Consider the following 17,346-nt stretch of genomic DNA (forward strand, 5'->3'; position numbering starts at 1 on the left):
ACAGGAAGGCCAGCAATGTCAGGCGGTGGATTAAATACCTAGGTATTGTTCATGACGAGCTCATTGAATGTATCGTTTCTTTAGGCCCATGCAATGACATGATATCATCCTTCAGCCATATTGCCATTGTGAGGCCTAGAATCTCGTTCTTTTCTTGTTGACCTCCTTCACCAGGTATGCTCAACTGATTCGACACACACTCATACAAATCCACCTATCTACCAGGCGAGAAGTAGTGCATAATCATTCCATCGTGTCAATTGGGTATCCGTGCTCAACTCAACCCTTCACCACACTTCCATAGGCTCCCTCTTGGCTGGGGCTTCTGTGCCAATACCTTGCGTTTTACCAGCGTTCTCGCTATCGACTTCTCCATCAGCATCAGAGTCCGTTTCCAGCGCAGCCGCCGAGGTCAAGTCGCAGTGGTTGGCAGTGTTGTCGTCCGGCGATGATTCTGTGGAATCGGATCTTGCGTCTGTCTTGGCATTTGTGGAGAGAACAGCAGTATCATGTGGTCCTGGACCGGGCAGGCTTTCACTCTGTGCCCCCTGCTCGATACCTTCGGATGCATTGTTCGAAATCTGAGCGGATGCACGGCCGTGTGTTTGAGACTCTGCTGTCTGAACATCACCCGTACCCGCTTGTCGGAAATACAATGGCATGTGCAGCAGCTCTTCGTACGAAGTGGCAAGAGGGTTCAGGCTCACGTTGTCTGCCATGGGAGTCATAGCTCTAGTGGCATTGTGATCAGCAACAGCCGATGGCCATGCATTGGCGCCGTGATACAGGTAAGGATGATAAGCGTAGCCCGGTAGCGACTGTGTCATCGAATATGCAGAGGGGGTTGCGTTTGAGCCCAAGGGCAGCGCATATGAGTTCATGTACAGCGACGGATTCAGGTTGTTCATGGAGGGGTTTGCATAAGGAGACAAACGGTAGCTGTTGGCTGTTGCGGATGCATCATAGGGGTTCAAGCCGGAGAAGGGGGCGCTTGACATGGTAGTATCTGGTTCTTTCTTGACGATAACCGGGGCGACCGCGGACATCTCATGGCTGGTTGCTGTTGTCTCCGGCTCTTGCTTGACTGCAGGCGAGGTCGATCGCTCAGTCGTCAAACCCGCGGTGGAGGCGTCAGGTTCAGTCTTGATAATAGGTGGAGGAGGACTGGGGTTGGTCGCAAGGCTTGCATATTCGGATGTGGGCTCAAGTTTGACCAGTGGCTGATTCCACATCGGGCTCACAAACTGCTGACCAGTGCCAGTGGCAGGCGATGTGTAGCTGTTGTCAATGTATGGAGAGGGTTCAAGCCTCGCTTTCTTGGGCTCGTTGGTGGAGTTGGCCTGTTTGGCAAGCCGTTCATTCTCCTCCTCCAGAAGCTGCCGCTTTCCCTTTCCCTTGTCCTTGGAAGCTTTGCCTTCGCTGTCCTTTTCCTTCCGGGCTTTTGCTGGCTTTTGCTGACTCGAGACCCCCTCAAACTGCGATTTCATCCGACTGTATCGCATCCGCGCGGCATGGCCGTTGGAAATGTCCAGACTACTGGCAACAAGATTCCAGTCGATCGATCTCAGGTCCAGTTGCTTGAGAATGGTGTACAGGAAGATGGGAGTCTGGCCATCACTGGCAAAGTTTTTGGTGCGCCGCAGAGAAGCCATGCTGATCACTTAGCTGTTCTGATAGGAGTATTCTTGATGGAAAGATGGATTCACTGGTCCTAGATGAATAGATGTGAAGGAGGCACGTGGTGATAAATTGTGCAAAGCAGTGCTGAAACCTCAAATCAATCATCCCTGAAGAGTTGAACATCCATTGTCAGGTGGTCAATCAAGCCCTTTGCGATCATGACCATGAGGCTTTGTACAAGAGTGCAAACATGATGAGAGTAGCCACATGCACATTGTGGAAGAGTGCTGAAACAAAGGACAGGCATTCAGTTCTCCCAAAGAGAGACAAAGTGAGGCCCATTGGTTATCTGGGTGATCAGAGCTTGCTGTCGTACTGCAAGGCACCGCTCATAGTGTATTCGCCATCTTCAGGCTGCTCTCCAAACAGGACATGCTCACGTCCACCTCTGGAGGTCCACCAAGCAACACAAAGTGCAGCGCGCTCAACATCCATTTCTCCATTGCTGAGAGTATCCCAGAATCGTTGCAGGCATTGTTGCTTCTGAGCAGGGCTTTCAATCTTGTGCAGTAACTCAGCAGTTGATGGAAGCCATTCTTCCAGCAGTGCTACCGGCAGAAAGCTCAAACAATCGATGATAGAGAGAAGAAAGACTGCCTTCTCGGACAAAGGAGGCTGGCTCTCCTTTGAAAGATCTGGATCAGAAGGGAGTAATTCTTCAGATGCATGACTCATACGTTCCCTGAGCAAATCCAGGATAATGGCTTGCATGAGAGGCATACACACAGCGATAGGCGACGGGGGCGCAGCGATACGCACAACTGATTTGACTGCCAGTCTGAACTGTCGAGCCGCTAGTGGCCTGGGGAAGCTTTGCAGCAGAGTTTCCACGTAGAACGGAACATTCCTTGTTGCCACCTCGGCGTTTTGTGGCGCGGCAAGAACGGCCAGAATCACACTATGGGCAGCTTCGTATATTTCTCCCAACCTGGGATCCCCTTGCGGGTCAATGTAAGGTGCTGCACCATTGAACAGGAGATCCTGATTCAGCCGTGGCGATACTGTAAGAGTGAAATGTTCCGCGGTGTTGAGGAAGAAAAGATCGTGCAGTCTATCAAGAGGATGAGGAGGAATTCGTCCCAGACTTGCAGGTCGTATCGACTCCAGAAAGTTTTCTGACTGTGCCTGGTATCGGCTCAAAACATCAACCGCGGTGAAGTTGACGAAGATGTATTGTGATGAAGACGTGAGTCCTAGCCGGTGGGATATGAAATAGGTATCTCGCAAGATGTGTAAACTCTGCATGACCAATGCTGGAGCATTAGTATCGGAAGCAAGTACTCCGTCACAGAGAAGGCGCCCGAGAACAGACCGGAGTGCAATGATGGCGGCAAACATGGTGTCTCTGAGGAGCTGAAGCAATACTGGCAGAGTTTTGCTGATGGTTTCTTGGTCAAGATACTGAGACTCTTCCCGAGGGTCCAGTTCGGACAATTTGTTCTGTCTCCATGATGTCGATAAATTCCTCGCGAACCCGGCAATCTTATTGGTACTGTGTACAATCAACAATCGGTCTTGTACATTGTCGATAGAATGAGCAATCAGGCGCGACAGTGGACCGAGTGTGGAAACAAGACTTTTCGATTTAATCTCTGTGACTTTTCGAAAGGACACTGACGTCGTCGACCAGTTGAACCTACGTTCAGCTGTTTGGCGCACGTCGAAGTCAATGATTCCCAGCCAGTACCCCTGCTCAAGGCCTTCGCGGGAGAAGAATGCGGCGTCCACCAGAACGGGCAGGAGATTGTCATAATTCACCTGCGACCGATGATAATCCGATAACACCGGGAAGGTATGATTCAACACGAACACCACGGCCAGCTCACAATTTGGTTCGGAGCCCTTCTGTTGTAAAGCGAGATTGACCGCCATGACCAATGCAGCTTCGAGCTTGTTGCGCAGATCGGACGGTATCTCCTCGAAACCTCTTGACTGGAACGCGAGGATGAGTCCTCCAAGAAGCAAGGTGTGTCTCCATCGCGGCGAACTTTCGTCTGCGCCTCGTACCACCGCTCTTGTCCATTCAAATACTGAAAGGTGATTGCGAGGAGATGGAGATACCTGGGAAGGATCTTTCTTGTCTTCGATTAATCGGAGGACTGCGGTGTAGAAGACGCTGAATATCTGTCTGCATCGGGCAAGGTCGGTCGGAGTCGGGTATAGCACGCCAGTCGAGAGGAGATGCGACGACAAGAGCGAGACGTTTAGTGGGTTAGACAATCGGGAGAGGAGATTCGTGGCGGTGGGCAATAACCTGTACAACAACAGTTAGGATACATGGATTGCGTGTAGGTGCAACTCCAACCTGGCAGCATCATCTGGGTGTGGTGAGGTTTTCAGCGACCTCAACAAGGCGGCCAGCGACCTATCCATCTGTGATCTACCGGATACAGGAGGACGCCAGGGCAAATCAAGGGAGAGGTGCCATGAATATCATCAGACACCGATTGAACTGCGAGCAACGGGTTCAAGTTACAACAACTCAAGGCAGAAGCCGAGGCTCAGCCTTGTCTCTCAGCGACCAATCAGGACATGGATGAATAGGCCAGCTACGGCGGACCACAAGCTGGTGGAATCACTTTGGCGGACCAACTGACCAATAACGCATTGAACAACAACGAACTTGTTCACCAGACCACAACTTGAAAGAGTGAACGTTTGACAGATCATTCAGGTTTTACTGCATAGCACTCTCCCGAAGTCCTTAAAATTCGAGGTGTCTTCCTATTGTGCTGTTCCCCGAAAGGTTGACCATCAGACGCCTCAAGATGCGATCAAGCAGGTCGCTGGCTTTTCTGCTCCATGCCGGCCCTCTCGCGGTGAGCTTGTTTACGGTATCGGGCCTCGGTGTTACAAACATGGCCATTGAATCTCGATCTTGCCCGATGTCTACGGTATCTGGTGAAAGTCAAGCATCAACTTCCTTGTACAAGCCCATTCTCTGGTGAATATTTGCAGCAACAACGCTGTCCGCCCGGATGCATTCTGTCGAGGCCATCATCCCTGACCTGCGGCTTGACATGACATCATGATCGTTCCGTGTCTTGGACAGGGATATCGGAGAGCCGTTCAGCACAGGCTTTGACTCAATAATGGCAGTCCATGCAAGCCAGCGTGGTAAGGTGGTAACGAGCATGCGGTTTGAGACGACGGACTCGCCCTTTATTCCGTGCGCGTCATAGAAGCGATACAAGGCGAATATGCATACTTTCGACATCGAATTTCAAGCCGGCGTTGTCGGGCAGCATGTAAGTTGCAAGGATTCATGTTTTCTTTTTCCCGCCTTCAAAGTTTCGAGGTGTTAGCACTTTAAATTTTCCTGTTCCCGCGAGTGCAAACCAGTCGCAGAAACGTGGGATTGTGACAACAACGCCTCGATGCCCCGAAACAGCTCCGAAGACACACTGGAAGCGGAGAACGAGCGACAATCGGGCCTGCCACAGAAGACCGAGGAAGACGAGCAGCATGACGGCAACAATGGAGACAGTTACGAACAAGACCAACACCAGGAGTCTTCAGGTGCCAGATGCGATGAGGAGAAGAATGGTCTCGACCTCCCTCCTCTGCCCGTTGGCCTGCTCGATCCGTCGCTGAGACACGTTTTCAAGGAGGTGGCAGTCAAATGGGCCGCGACGGTGCTGATCCTGTTCAGCTTCATCCTCTGCATCCTGTCACTATACTGGGCGGTTCTTTTCCACGTGAACGAGAACATGTCGGCGTTAACCGTGGCAGTGGTGAATTTTGACGCACGAGTTGCGCCTTACAACAATTCAGCCTTATCAGCAGCGCCAAGTGTAGGACAGACGGTTGAACGATTCGCACAGGGGCAAGCTATGATCCACAGCGGCGTTCTAGGATACACGGTGCAAGATGCGGACATTATGTACCACGGCGACCCGATGGCAGTGCGACAAGCCGTCTACGACTACAAGGTGTGGGCAGCGATCATCGTCAACACCAATGCATCAACAATACTACAAGAGGCTGTTAGGATTGGCAACACGAGCTACGACCCCCTTGGAGCCGGGCAGATGATTATCAACTCTGCGCGCGACGAGACCACCTATTACAACTACATCCTACCACAACTCTACCAGTTTCAAACCGACGTGGCCGCCATTTTTGGGCCTGAATGGATTCGCAGCGTCTTGTCCAACTCTTCCCTCGATGCAGCGACATACGGCCGTGCTCCGCAAGCGTTAAACCCAGCCATTGGGTTCTCCATGTTTGATCTCCGACCTTTCAATCCTCCCCAGGCCACGCCCGCGGTAACAATCGGACTGATCTATTTGATCATCATTGCTTTTTTCTCGTTTTCTTTCTTTCTTCCAGTCTACACTAAGTTTCTGATCCCAAAGGGTCATCCACCGCTGCATTTCTACCAATTGATCATGTTTCGGCTCTTGGCCACAACCACGGCGTATTTATTCATGTCACTGGCCTATTCGTTGGTGTCGCTGGCGTTTCAGATCCCATTTTCAAACACATACCCTCACAACGACCTCACCACAGCCAACAACCCGGATGCGTACGGCAAGGCAACTTTTGTTGTCTACTGGATGTTGAATTGGGTCGGCATGTATGCTTTGGGTCTGGCTTCGGAGAATGTCACCATGATTATTGGCCAGCCTTGGACTGCTCTGTAAGTTTTTGCCTTTGCTTCCGGTTCATCTCTTGTATGCTGGGGGTGGGCGTTGGTCCGGGTGGCGGGTTGGAGGGCCGGGGCGGACTGGGAGGGAGAGAGGAGGAAACATGATTGCAGGCCTCGTTGGTGAAATCTTCGCTAACCACTTTTTTGTTTTGCAGCTGGCTCATCTTCTGGGTCATCACCAACGTATCGACATCGTTCTACGCCATCCCATTATCGCCCGGATTCTTCAAGTTCGGTTACGCCTGGCCACTCTACCACATCGTCAACGGCAGTCGGACTTTACTTTTCGACACACACAGCCGTATCGGGCTTAACTTTGGTGTCCTGTTCGCCTGGTGTGCAGTCAACACTTTGCTGTTTCCTCCGTGTTGTGTCTTTATGCGCTGGAAGACGAACAAGGAGCTGGCTAGACGAGTTCCAAGAAGGACAATCAAGTATCTAGTAGATGGGTAGATTGTACACTACTAGACCTTGTCAATGGGACTGGGTGGTAGTGCTAGTAGGATAGACACCATTCCTCCATCTCCGTATCGTAGGTACCGAGAGTGTAGTCTGCAGGTGTAGTGTACCAGTACTCGAAAAATCACTGGGTACGTTTCGTTGGTTGAACTTTGTTCTGGAGATGAGATGTATGTATGTGCGTGAGGTAGGCTACCTGCGCGGTGTAGTCCTCGGGGCGTCACGTCCCTGTTTAGTGCAGTGGTACAATAATAGGTAGTCATACTTCGAGTCTGGTGTTCCGGTCATGCAAAATATTGTAACGACTGAGTAGTAATACTGGTCTGGAACTTGAATCTACCTAGGTACCTACCAGCAGCGGTTCGGTTCACGAGTCTCTTGTTCCACTCAACTCGGTTGATCACTGACGGTCAGGCACGAGATGAGGTTCAAGGACAAGGACAAGGACAAGGACCCCGACCGAGATCAATGAAAACGGAATTGAATGGATAATAACCATCATAATCATCGGGTTACCTTTCCCGAATCAGACGCACATAACATCGCGGGGTTCACCCGCAAGACAGCAAACGTGGCCGACGACAAAGAATCCAACGAAAGAGCTTTACTACAGTATGACACACGGCCGTCGACATGACAGCAAAGCTCCTTCGATGGATTCCTGTCATCGGTCGGCCACGTTTGCTGTTTTCTCTTGGTGAGATATGATAGACACATACATACATTCGCCAATCGGCAGTGAGTGCGAGCGGGGCCGAAAAGAGAGATGAGCGATGCACTCTGACGACGTCATCCAAGTTACAGCAGTGGAACAGCAGTGGTGAACGAACGACAACAAAAAGCTGAGCTCAGCTCAAAGCTCAGCGCAGTTCAGGGTTCAGAGAGGACAGCCTTCTGGAATGATTGTTGTATGCCGATCTCAGGTGCGGGGCGGGCGATGATGTTAACGGTGACGTTGAAGAAATGGGGTAGATCGGACAGGCAGATAGACAAGCAGACAGACAGCAAAATAAAGTGACGTCCGGGCCATATGTGATATGTGTGATGAGGGCCTTGGTGTTGGTCTTGGATCAGAAGAGGATAGATGGAGAAGGACCATCAATCACCATCACAAGTCAAGATCAGATCTTGAAGGGTGACGGACGGTGATGATGTGAAGTCATCAACTTGAAGTCCGTCCACATGTGGCCCATAGGCACATCAATGACATGGCCCACGATCGACCCGTGACTTTTGACTTGGACGATGAGAGAAGCACAGGCAAACAATCAGTCACTGGCAGTTAAGAGCGTGTAGGGACAGACAGGAATAGTGGGCAAAAACAAAATAATCTGGGCCATTTTTTCTTTCAATCGACCATCAAGTAGACAGCAATGATAGTCAAGTCACTCACCAACGGCTGTCTTGTCCCCCAGACAGATGTCCGTCCGTCCACCGATCAAGACGTGCCTCACAATTGAGCTCATGGGCACGAGCTCTTGATAGGAAAAGAGGGCCATAGTAACGATTGACCTTTCTTGTACATAGGTACATCATGTCGCAAAGCCGCAAATCTAGAAGAGAAAGCCTCGAGTCGAGTTTTCACAACACACAGCCTACCTACCTGTGTTTGCATTTGCCGCCAGGAGTGCAATTGCAATCTCGTCTGTGAAATCAGCAATCTCGATCAATCCATACAAGGGATGGAATGGCTCTGCCTCGACCTTCCGGTTGATCCTGTGGCGAAAAAGACGGAAAGGCCCATCAGCTGACATCGTGCAATCGTTCAGCACCATCGGGAACAGGAAGACACGCAAACAACGCGTAGAGTTGCTTTCAAGGCAAAACATTGCCACCTCACCCGTTGGGACTGACTGGAGCCTGGGGACGGGAGGAACGGCCGCGGTGGCGGAGCGGTGCAAGTTGGCAAGAAAGCTCTGACCAAGCGTTTCAATGTCCTCCTTTCCAGTTCTCAGTCCACTGGCAAGGTAAGGCCAAGACAACCAAGAGGGGAGAGGGGAGGGATCGGAGGGCCTTGGACTCAGGGCTGAGGCAGTTCCCTCCCGTGTGCACTGAGCAACAAACGCGCTGGACCGGGCACCCCCAGGGCCCCCCTTGAGCGCGTTTTGAACTGTGTTGGGGACCATTCTTGATCTGTGCGCCTGGACGTGCAATTTCCCGCGCGCAGACAGCCGAGACACCGACAGACGGCCGATACACAAGACAGACAGGCGACAGCGACAGCGACACTGGCAGGACACGCTTTCTGGGTGTCTGTGTGTTTTAGTGCTGATGGAGAACATGAAGAGGAGTAGGGAGGAGAAGGTGTGCCAATGTGGGCGGGATGAGCAGAGGGAAGGGAGCTCGGACTCACGACAGCACAGCCCAGACTGATCGACCACGTCTGCGACTGAAAGTGGAAGTGAAGTGGTGGCCACCCACAAAAAGGTGTTCGAACAAGTGGTGAGTACAGTAGTAGTACGTGAAGAAAGGTTGTGTGGGTTGACGGCCGCGACAAGACTTTTTCGACGGCCGCGTTTGACTTGTTTGACTTGACTGACTTTGGTGGAAAAAGATCCGGTCCTGTCGTCTCCCCCCTTCAGCGATAGGAACTGGTATAGCTCCAAAGGGCTCTGAAGAAAGGCAGTGTAAAGACAGTGTACCATCATGAGCCGTGCACCAGTCAATCAGTCCACCGTGCACTCAGAGTTTCTGCAGGGTCAAGCACCGAGATCTGTGAGAGATAGAGATCAATGACGATGATGATGCAGTGCCTAATAATACCAAAACTTTGTTGCATACGGAACAAGAGTCCAACTTTCCTTTCGCAGGCTGTCCTCGCTGCTTCCGATGTATCGTGGAAACTCTGTCAGTCCACCACTGTTGCCTTTTGGGCAACTGTGAAAGCCTAAACCCTCGGCAATTCCATTTCGAGACCGCGGCGATGCACAGTAACTCTTCAGGGTCGCGCGCGTGTTTCGCCGCGAAGAAAAGAAGACAACTTGACGTGCAGGGACAGGGCGACCAGCGCTGCTCAGGAACGGAGTCCACAGGTACAGAGTACCTGCTGTAGACAGTTGCGATACCTCTTAGTAGGTATCCAATGCCCCGCGTCTTTGACAGCTGCTCTCGCCCAAACAGGTGGAGGAGCGCTCGACAGATGTTCCCTTTTGCGAAGTGAAGTGCAGTACTTGATAGGACTTTGCCCCTGGTGGACACCAAAGGACACCGGATAAGCTCAATGCAGCGTATGTCGACAGCGTAGCCGCATTCGTTCGTGCGTTTGTACAACTCAAGAGCTCCAGCTCCAGCTCCAGCTCCAGCTCCAGCTCCAGCTCCATCACCAGCCTGGAGCCGACGGCAAGCCCACACAAGAGACAAGACAAGCAAAAAGCTGCACAGCTGTCGTGCGTTTTGGCGTATCTTGGATGACAGCTGGCAGTGGGTAAGGAAGGGTACAGGTAGGTTAGGCCTGGCTGGCCTTAGGGAGCCACTGGGGGCAAAGGCTCCGCTGAGCATGTCGCACATAAACATCGGCTGCTGTTAGTCGTAGTGTCCCCGCCACCTCACCTCTTGTTCTTCTGCGCGTACCGATTAGGTACTGGGGACTCTGTGTGGGTGCCGTACCTAAGTGGTACCAGATACATATGCACGTTATCCTTTAGGCGATCCAGTTTTTCTTCGTTCCGTCAAGGTCCGTCATGGTCACTGAATGAGAGCGCGCGATGCGCTAGGCAGGAAGCGGAGACCCTGACAAGACGAACAGATGTCAGTTGACGAAAAGAGGACAAGCCTGCCACTGCCGCCTCTGAGCTACCAGCTCTTCGTTTGAGGGACTCGAACAGGGTGTGCTTGGCTTCGGGGAGATAAGCTAATATTGAATGGCCGGAAAAGTCGACGAGGGCGAAAGAGAAAAGAGAGAGAAACAGCAATAATGCAACCCACCACTACAGTTGTACAATGCTACTGCTACGGCTACGGCTAAACTTCTACCTCCGCCACAGCTTGAGGTCCTTAGGCCAGAGGAGCATTGAGGGGCCCGACGTGGAGCCCTCCAAGGTGTTCGCCATAGTAGGTGCGTTGTCGTTGTACGGATAACAGTCGTCAAAGCCGTCCCGTCCGTCATCATCCATCCCCCGTGCTCCATCTCCATCTTCATCCACAACCGTATCCGTCCATGTCCACTCCCACTCCCGCCGCTTCAAGTTCAATTCGTCAAGCTCAACAGCCTGGTGCAGGACCGGCCCTGAGGACTATCGTCTCGAGTCGGGGGTTCCGTCGGCGCCAACAGTCCTCTCAACCAACCGAGACGCGCAGAACCATCCTACAACCGCCGAGGAGTCTCTCAGTCGAAAGTCACAGGAGCATGCTCACTCGAAACTCGAGAGCCGAATCATAAACCCACCCCCTTGCTAGTCCTATTCCTCTTGCTATTCTCAAAGTAGGGGGCTACTACTTCTCGAATCGGGGCCCTGGTCGCCCGTCCGTCTTTGTCAAGTACGATAAGCGAGTGGCAAGCGTGCGGGGACTGGGACTTGCAAGGGTTGTTTGATCCAACGTCCTCGCCGCTAGAGTATACTCAAATATTGTACAACATATGCTTGTGATGAACAACTTGAATGGGGGAAGAACGGCAGACGATCGTCTCCTCTCCTCTGTCCGGATCCGCATCGTAGTTGTGAACCCCTCAATGCTCTGCTCTCCTATCAGTCAAGTTCCCATTGCGGCGTGCTGCTGCTGCTCGGCGATATCTTGTGCACACTAACTACACCCTATCACCCTGGCAGTCCATCAGCCCTGATGTTCTTCAAGTTCGTCAATATCACAGTAGAGTCAAGGGAATTCTATGCCATGGTTCTGGTAGAGGTCATCATAGATTCTCTGTAACCCGCCTATATACCAAAGGAATCGAAAACCGGTTCTCGATCATATCATAGTATCTAATTGTACAAGTCTTTTCCATCCGTCGTCTTCCAGACTCCTCCTCCTCCTCATAGCATGTCTGTCCTGTAGACCTTTGACTGTATTCTGGCATATACACTGGGGTGGTCCAACACCGTATCCTTTGTGGGGTATTTCTGTACATTGTAGCCTGTAAAATATGCATCCATCATAAAACCATTGCCATCATGAAAAATCTCGAATCGTCGTCCAGCATGCCTTGCCCTTCAACCCACACGGTGACCATCACGGTCGGTCAGACGCCACATAGAAACAAAAAGTAATCAAAACTGCAACTCATTCATGCCCGGCTTTGAATGGCCTTCGCCCTTTTCAGCTTGAGAGCAGGAAGCTGCCGCCGACGAGCGTTGATGAACCAGTTGCTGATCTGCATGCAAAAAGTCAGTATAATAAAATTGACAAGAGACCAGTTCAACTAACCTGACTGATGGTCAAACCAGTGCGTTGGATAAATATTTGCTTCTGTTCATCGCTCGGGTAGGGGTGATCAAGATGATCTTGCAGCCATCGTCGAAGAATGTCCGTGATGGGTTTGGGGAGGTTACCTCGCCGCCGTCTGCCATTGGCATGGGCAGGGTATCCCATGATCGGGTAGGACAACAGCTGGCTGTATTTCATGTGGTATGGAGAAGAGTCCAACGACCGGTAGCCAGCATCGTAGCCCATAGGAGTTCGGTATTGGTCGAATGGCTGGCCATACCGCCCATAGTCCATGGGCTGGTTGTAGGACCGCTCAGACATGATATACGGGTTATAACGGGGAGCAGTGCTGACTTGAGGCGTCCGCCACCGAGAGTAGGAATCGGGGCTTTCATTCGCAGCTCGCATGGAATATGTCGAAGAGTAGACACTTTCTTGTGTGTCTGATGGGATCATTGGCTGGCTCATGGCAGCATATGGCTGGGGCTGGCTTGGAAGCGCAGGTGTGGTGTTCATGGGCACGGGAGCCTCAGTATAGGTGGATGAGGAAGACCATGGCGAGCTATATTCAGCCGGGGTCCTGGCCGGCGTTTGCAGTTGCTGGGCCTGAGCGAGCCCATTCATCTGCATTTGATTTGTCCCATCCGCAGGGTATGCCATTGGGCTAGACTGGGGCTGCACGGGAGCCGGAACAGAGGCGACGCCCATACTCGTGGTATGTTGGGAGCTAAGGTATGGCACCATCATTGGTCTGCCATTTGAAGGCAGCTCTTGCACATTTGATTCCATGCTCTCGTTGCGTGGAGGAGGAATGACCTTGTATCACAAGTCAGTCCCGATGTACTGGCCAAATAGCCATGGAAGGTGAGCTTTACCTCACGAATAGATGGAAGTTGCTGGTCCTGTTGCGTAGGATCCAGCCTTGCCTGTGAAGGAACTGGGGCGTTGTGAGAAGGATAAGGCCGGGTGGCAGTCTGGTTGTAATGTTCCATTGTCCAAATGTGAACTCTGTTGCTGTGTCGAGATTCGAAGAGTGCTTTGAGATGAAGGATAGCAGTCTGGTTGCGAAGGGCAGAGTCTGAGATAGATATTCACTTGCGATAGTGGCGGGTCCGATCGAGTCACGTCTGTCCTTTGACCGCGAAGACGCCTGTCTGCCAATCACCAGATGTCTGTGGGGGAACGCTTTGTCCAGCTGCAGGAGTACTGCTACTGCAGGCACAGGGAGAGTTGGACGAGGTTGACAGAGCACTGACAGTAGCAAGTGGCCTGGCAAAAGACAAAACAGAAACGCGAAAAGAAGTCCATGCGTCCAGTATGGAGCCTTTCATGTCGTCTCGGTCAACCGATCGCGACGCAAGATGATGGCCGCATGACAAAATCGATGTCGGCAGCTATGCCTGATTCAATATCTCCCCTCCAGCACCACGACTGGAAGCAGTAATCGCTGCAGGCAGGGTGGATGTAACACGTACAGAACTGGTGAAAAATGTATGCGTTGGCCGGCTTACCCTCGCATTGCTGAACCTGGATGTTCGAGTAAGCCGAGTCGCTTCGGATGATATCGAGGGTGGCGTAAGCATCCACTACCGTCCAGGCTACCTCCACCAACCGCGTTGATACAGGAAACGTCCAATGATACTACTGGCCTAGGGCCAGGGACCGTTCGAACTGGCCTCGGGCTAACTGGGGTGGGCCCTCTTGGTGGTCCCAATATGGAGCCCTGGGACAAGTGGAGGTCGAACTGTTTGTGCCTGCGCCGGCAAAGGCAAGGCCAGATGCCACTGTGCCCGTTTTCGACCCCCCTGCCACATGAATTTGGCAAAGTTCGAGGACCGACAGCACCTGCCAGTTTCAGGGAGCACCGTTTGGTCCTTGCTGAAGGATAGGTCGCCGTGGGTAAATTGCCAGCTGGCACGGACGGAGAATAGGGGCGCAATCTTCAGCGGAAGATGGTCGGATTCTTCAGCGCGCAGCCAAACCAGGCCATTTGTCAAAGGAATAATGACGATTGCAGCCGCCAGGGTACGCTCGCTCGCTAAATCGACGCGTATATCACCTTTTGGGAAACCGTATAGACGATCCTCTGAATCCCTGATTTTCTTCGGATGTGGCTGGTGGATCATCCTTTGCTGGCTACACGGAAGGCTGTGGCCGTACCGTGGTGTGTAATCCCAGGCCAAATAATCCCAGTTCATACCAACTACTGTCTTTGGCTTTTCGCCTAACAGCATCCTGGTCGTCCTCCGATGCACTCTGATAAAACTTAACCAACTTCTGGGTTGTGGCTGGCTCGGGAGTGACCCAAGCAGGCAAAACTCCAACCTGCAGGCATTCAGGATCGGGAAGTGCCAGGTACTATCTAACGCGTTCTGTTTCTTCACGTCGACGAGAGCTCGAAGACCAGACCCGGGGATAGCAGAATCGGGTTACTGCTCTAGTTGTACGTTGGCTGCTACCCACAGTCGCCTGATGGCGTTATTCGGCGACCAGGCCTGGGCCGCAACTAGCCTGGTGAGCCTCTGCGCGCCACATCCGTTGACCCAGCTGGAGTCGAGTCAACAGTATTAGGGTGTGAAAACAACAACATGGCCGGAACATGATCCTGCAAGGCATGAGTATGCAACCCAGTGGTAATCGCGCGGGCTCAGCGAGATGAGTTAGCAGGCTGATCCGCATCCTGCAGCTTGTCGTAGTATCTACAACTTACCCAGCTACAATGCCCACGTCACTCGAATTCTTCACCAGGTCTGAAGTGGGCGTTATGCAGCGTAGACGCGAAGCTACTCTGGTCGGGCTGCAGTAGTCCACAGAAGAAAGATCGATTTGATCAAATTCGGGCGAGCTGCATGATATCGTCCAAGAACAGTAATTGTAAAGTCCATCCCGTGAGGTTTCAAATTCACTGGCTCGATCTGATATCCTGGCTGGCACTTGAAATCCCTGCTCACCGAAAAAAGCCCAGTAGTGGACGGTACTGCACCCCAGAGCTGAGCCTCGGCAGGGGTTTGTGAGATGCACATCCCAAATTTGTATCTTGAAGGCGGCAGTCATCATGGTCCAGTGGTCATCGCCAGGCCAGAACAGTAATGGCAGATGTAGGGTACCTTTCCTGAGCGCACAGTAATAAGCCTCACAGTGCGTTTCGCCCACACGTTCCTGTAATGCTCGTACAAGCAACCCTTTGGGTAATTTCAAGGTCGAGATCCTTGCCTCTACTTACCGCACTCTGCTTACAGGAAGCGAGTGGCGAGCCAGCCCGTGCACAAATATACCGCGTAAGCTGCAGCTATGAGCGGCATTCGGCTGATGTTCTGGCGAGGCTCGACGTAGTATGCGTCTTTGGTGAAATCTCTGAGCAGCAGGCGTGGGCCTTGTTGGGTGGGAAGCGAGGGGTTGGAGGACGAGGTCCTCGGATAGCATCCGAAGTTTCGATAGAGAGTGAGCCATGGTGCGCGCTCACTGTTGTATTTGGTGGTACATTGTGGGAAAGGTTTGCCCGCCGCCAGGCAAACTTTCCCTGAAGCGACTAAGCTCCAAGCAGCCAAGAGATCTTGATCGAGATACTTCAAGACTGCAATCCCTGTGGATTACTGTATTGTGTGTATTCTTTCATCCATACCTCAGTAGGTCAGAGCCACTAGCCGGGGCTCTTCAGACCGATTCGATCAGGGCCCTCTGCCGAAATAACTGCAGTTGTGGCTTGGCCTCAACAAAGTGTGCAGCACTCTTTAACTTTGTAATCTTACAGATCCGTTCCTCCCACGGCCCGGGTAACCCTGGGCGAGTTCCAATGGTGTTATCGTTATTGTACGTACAGTGTGATTCCAAAGGCTGAGTGCCCCAAGGCATCGGCGTGCAGCGGTTGCGGTGAAGTCGAACACCTCAGGATCCGGAGGCTTCAGAGAGGGGAAGGTGGCTGCGAATACACAGCTGGTGCGTTGATCGTTACCCAACTTGGGGTCTGGACAAGATAGAGCTCTCTGATGGCTTCATCTTCAGGCCCTCGGGGACCAGGCGCTGGGCTCCTGGAGGAGGGAGTGGAGTGGCAGTGGTTCTTTGCCAGAGCGTCTTGAGCTACTGCGACTAGTGAAGAAATTTAAAATGAGGTTGAAGACAAATTAGAGTTTGCATATGTGGAGCCGCTAGGACGCTCCGGGTGGCTTGAATTGACAGATTCCGTTCATGCGCTAGTCTTTATACAGCTAGATCCTACACCGGCGCACCCCCATACAATTGCAAGGCACCTGTAAGGCTTCGACACGGGGCCCTTCATCTGCGCAGCCTGAAGAATCTGCTCGGACAGTCGGCTAGGTACGGTAGTCAACACTGGGCACCACAGAGCCCCGGAGCTAGGGATCGCTCAACGAGCTAATGCACGACAACGATTCTGACAGCAGTTGTTCAGCCTCTGACAATCCTTTGCAGCTATCGGTCCACCTCTTCCGGGCCCTCTTCATCACGTACAGCATTTGCTGACGACCACCTCGTCTATCCGTTGAACCCGCCGGGCACAACCATGCCCCCGCACGATGTCGTTGCCCCTCGACCCAGGAGGTCCATCGCTGCGGCTGCACGGCCTGGAGGCTTTGTGTGGCAAGGCTCGAAAAGCATACCAGCCTCTCCAACCGTTGATCAACAGGGTTGCTGGACGATAGACCGGTTTTGATATCTCGGCATGACCCTTGCAGGAAACTCAGGATTTTTCAAAGAGCTTTTCCAGAGTTTGGGCTTCAGCCTTTCGCAAGAGTATGGTTCTGTCTTCTGCGGCATGCCGCTTGGAAAGAAAGGTGAGGACCGCGCCTGGATTTAGAGTATACCAGCCTTTGGAGAATCCACCAAGTCTGCCTCGGAAAACGGGTCCGACTCCAATCATTTCAACACAATCCGGCTTCATTGATAATGGTTTGGTGCACATGTGAAGACCTTCGCCAACTTGCGTGCCTATTTGGGGTTGGATGTCTCTTCTTCGGAAGCGCAGGAACATTGTCTTTCACGACCCTGTCTTTTGCGTGAAGAAGGCGCTGATCACCGCCCGGGGAGTTTACGTAGTGGCCACCCTTCCCAGCTACTACAACTGCACGCTGAATTGTCAAGGGTGCGAACTGCAAGTGGCGGGCAGCGCATCAGCAGACTGCCATGAACTAATGGATACAATTGTTCACAACCACCACAACCAGTAGCGGTTGACTCCA

The 17,346-nt window shown here is 52.3% G+C and overlaps 6 protein-coding genes across 6 annotated transcripts; 2 read left to right on the forward strand and 4 right to left on the reverse strand.

Annotated features, from left to right (window-relative positions):
* Nucleotides 1–287: 287 nt before the first annotated feature.
* HMPREF1120_08605 (uncharacterized protein) lies at nucleotides 288–1,652 on the reverse strand (the record flags this gene model as incomplete). Its single annotated transcript, XM_009162867.1, has 1 exon — nucleotides 288–1,652. The coding sequence occupies one exon, from the start codon at nucleotides 1,650–1,652 to the stop codon at nucleotides 288–290; it is 1,365 nt and encodes a 454-aa protein (XP_009161115.1).
* Nucleotides 1,653–1,977: 325 nt separating this feature from the next.
* HMPREF1120_08606 (uncharacterized protein) lies at nucleotides 1,978–4,053 on the reverse strand (the record flags this gene model as incomplete). Its single annotated transcript, XM_009162868.1, has 2 exons — nucleotides 1,978–3,934; nucleotides 3,986–4,053. The coding sequence occupies 2 exons, from the start codon at nucleotides 4,051–4,053 to the stop codon at nucleotides 1,978–1,980; spliced, it is 2,025 nt and encodes a 674-aa protein (XP_009161116.1).
* A 286-nt stretch (nucleotides 4,054–4,339) lies between these two features.
* On the forward strand, nucleotides 4,340–7,161 carry HMPREF1120_08607 (uncharacterized protein). Its single transcript, XM_009162869.1, has 2 exons — nucleotides 4,340–6,322; nucleotides 6,487–7,161. The coding sequence occupies exons 1-2, from the start codon at nucleotides 5,058–5,060 to the stop codon at nucleotides 6,782–6,784; spliced, it is 1,563 nt and encodes a 520-aa protein (XP_009161117.1). The 5' UTR covers nucleotides 4,340–5,057; the 3' UTR covers nucleotides 6,785–7,161.
* A 1,112-nt stretch (nucleotides 7,162–8,273) lies between these two features.
* HMPREF1120_08608 (uncharacterized protein) lies at nucleotides 8,274–10,668 on the reverse strand. The gene has a single exon (XM_009162870.1). It carries the CDS (start codon nucleotides 9,436–9,438, stop codon nucleotides 8,386–8,388), a length of 1,053 nt encoding a protein of 350 aa, XP_009161118.1. The 5' UTR covers nucleotides 9,439–10,668; the 3' UTR covers nucleotides 8,274–8,385.
* Nucleotides 10,669–11,570: 902 nt separating this feature from the next.
* HMPREF1120_08609 (uncharacterized protein) lies at nucleotides 11,571–16,203 on the reverse strand. The gene is made up of 3 exons (XM_009162871.1): nucleotides 13,027–16,203; nucleotides 12,152–12,967; nucleotides 11,571–12,098 (listed from the first exon to the last, which is right to left on the reverse strand). Exons 1-3 carry the CDS (start codon nucleotides 13,141–13,143, stop codon nucleotides 12,012–12,014), a joined length of 1,020 nt encoding a protein of 339 aa, XP_009161119.1. The 5' UTR covers nucleotides 13,144–16,203; the 3' UTR covers nucleotides 11,571–12,011.
* On the forward strand, nucleotides 15,598–16,374 carry HMPREF1120_08610 (uncharacterized protein; the record flags this gene model as incomplete). Its single annotated transcript, XM_009162872.1, has 1 exon — nucleotides 15,598–16,374. A coding segment is annotated over one exon (392 nt), but the record flags the coding sequence as incomplete, so codon positions are not given.
* Between the last annotated feature and the right edge of the window lie 972 nt (nucleotides 16,375–17,346).

The sequence above is a fragment of the Exophiala dermatitidis genome, assembly GCF_000230625.1.
Source record: "Exophiala dermatitidis NIH/UT8656 unplaced genomic scaffold supercont1.7, whole genome shotgun sequence".
NCBI lineage: Eukaryota > Fungi > Ascomycota > Eurotiomycetes > Chaetothyriales > Herpotrichiellaceae > Exophiala > Exophiala dermatitidis.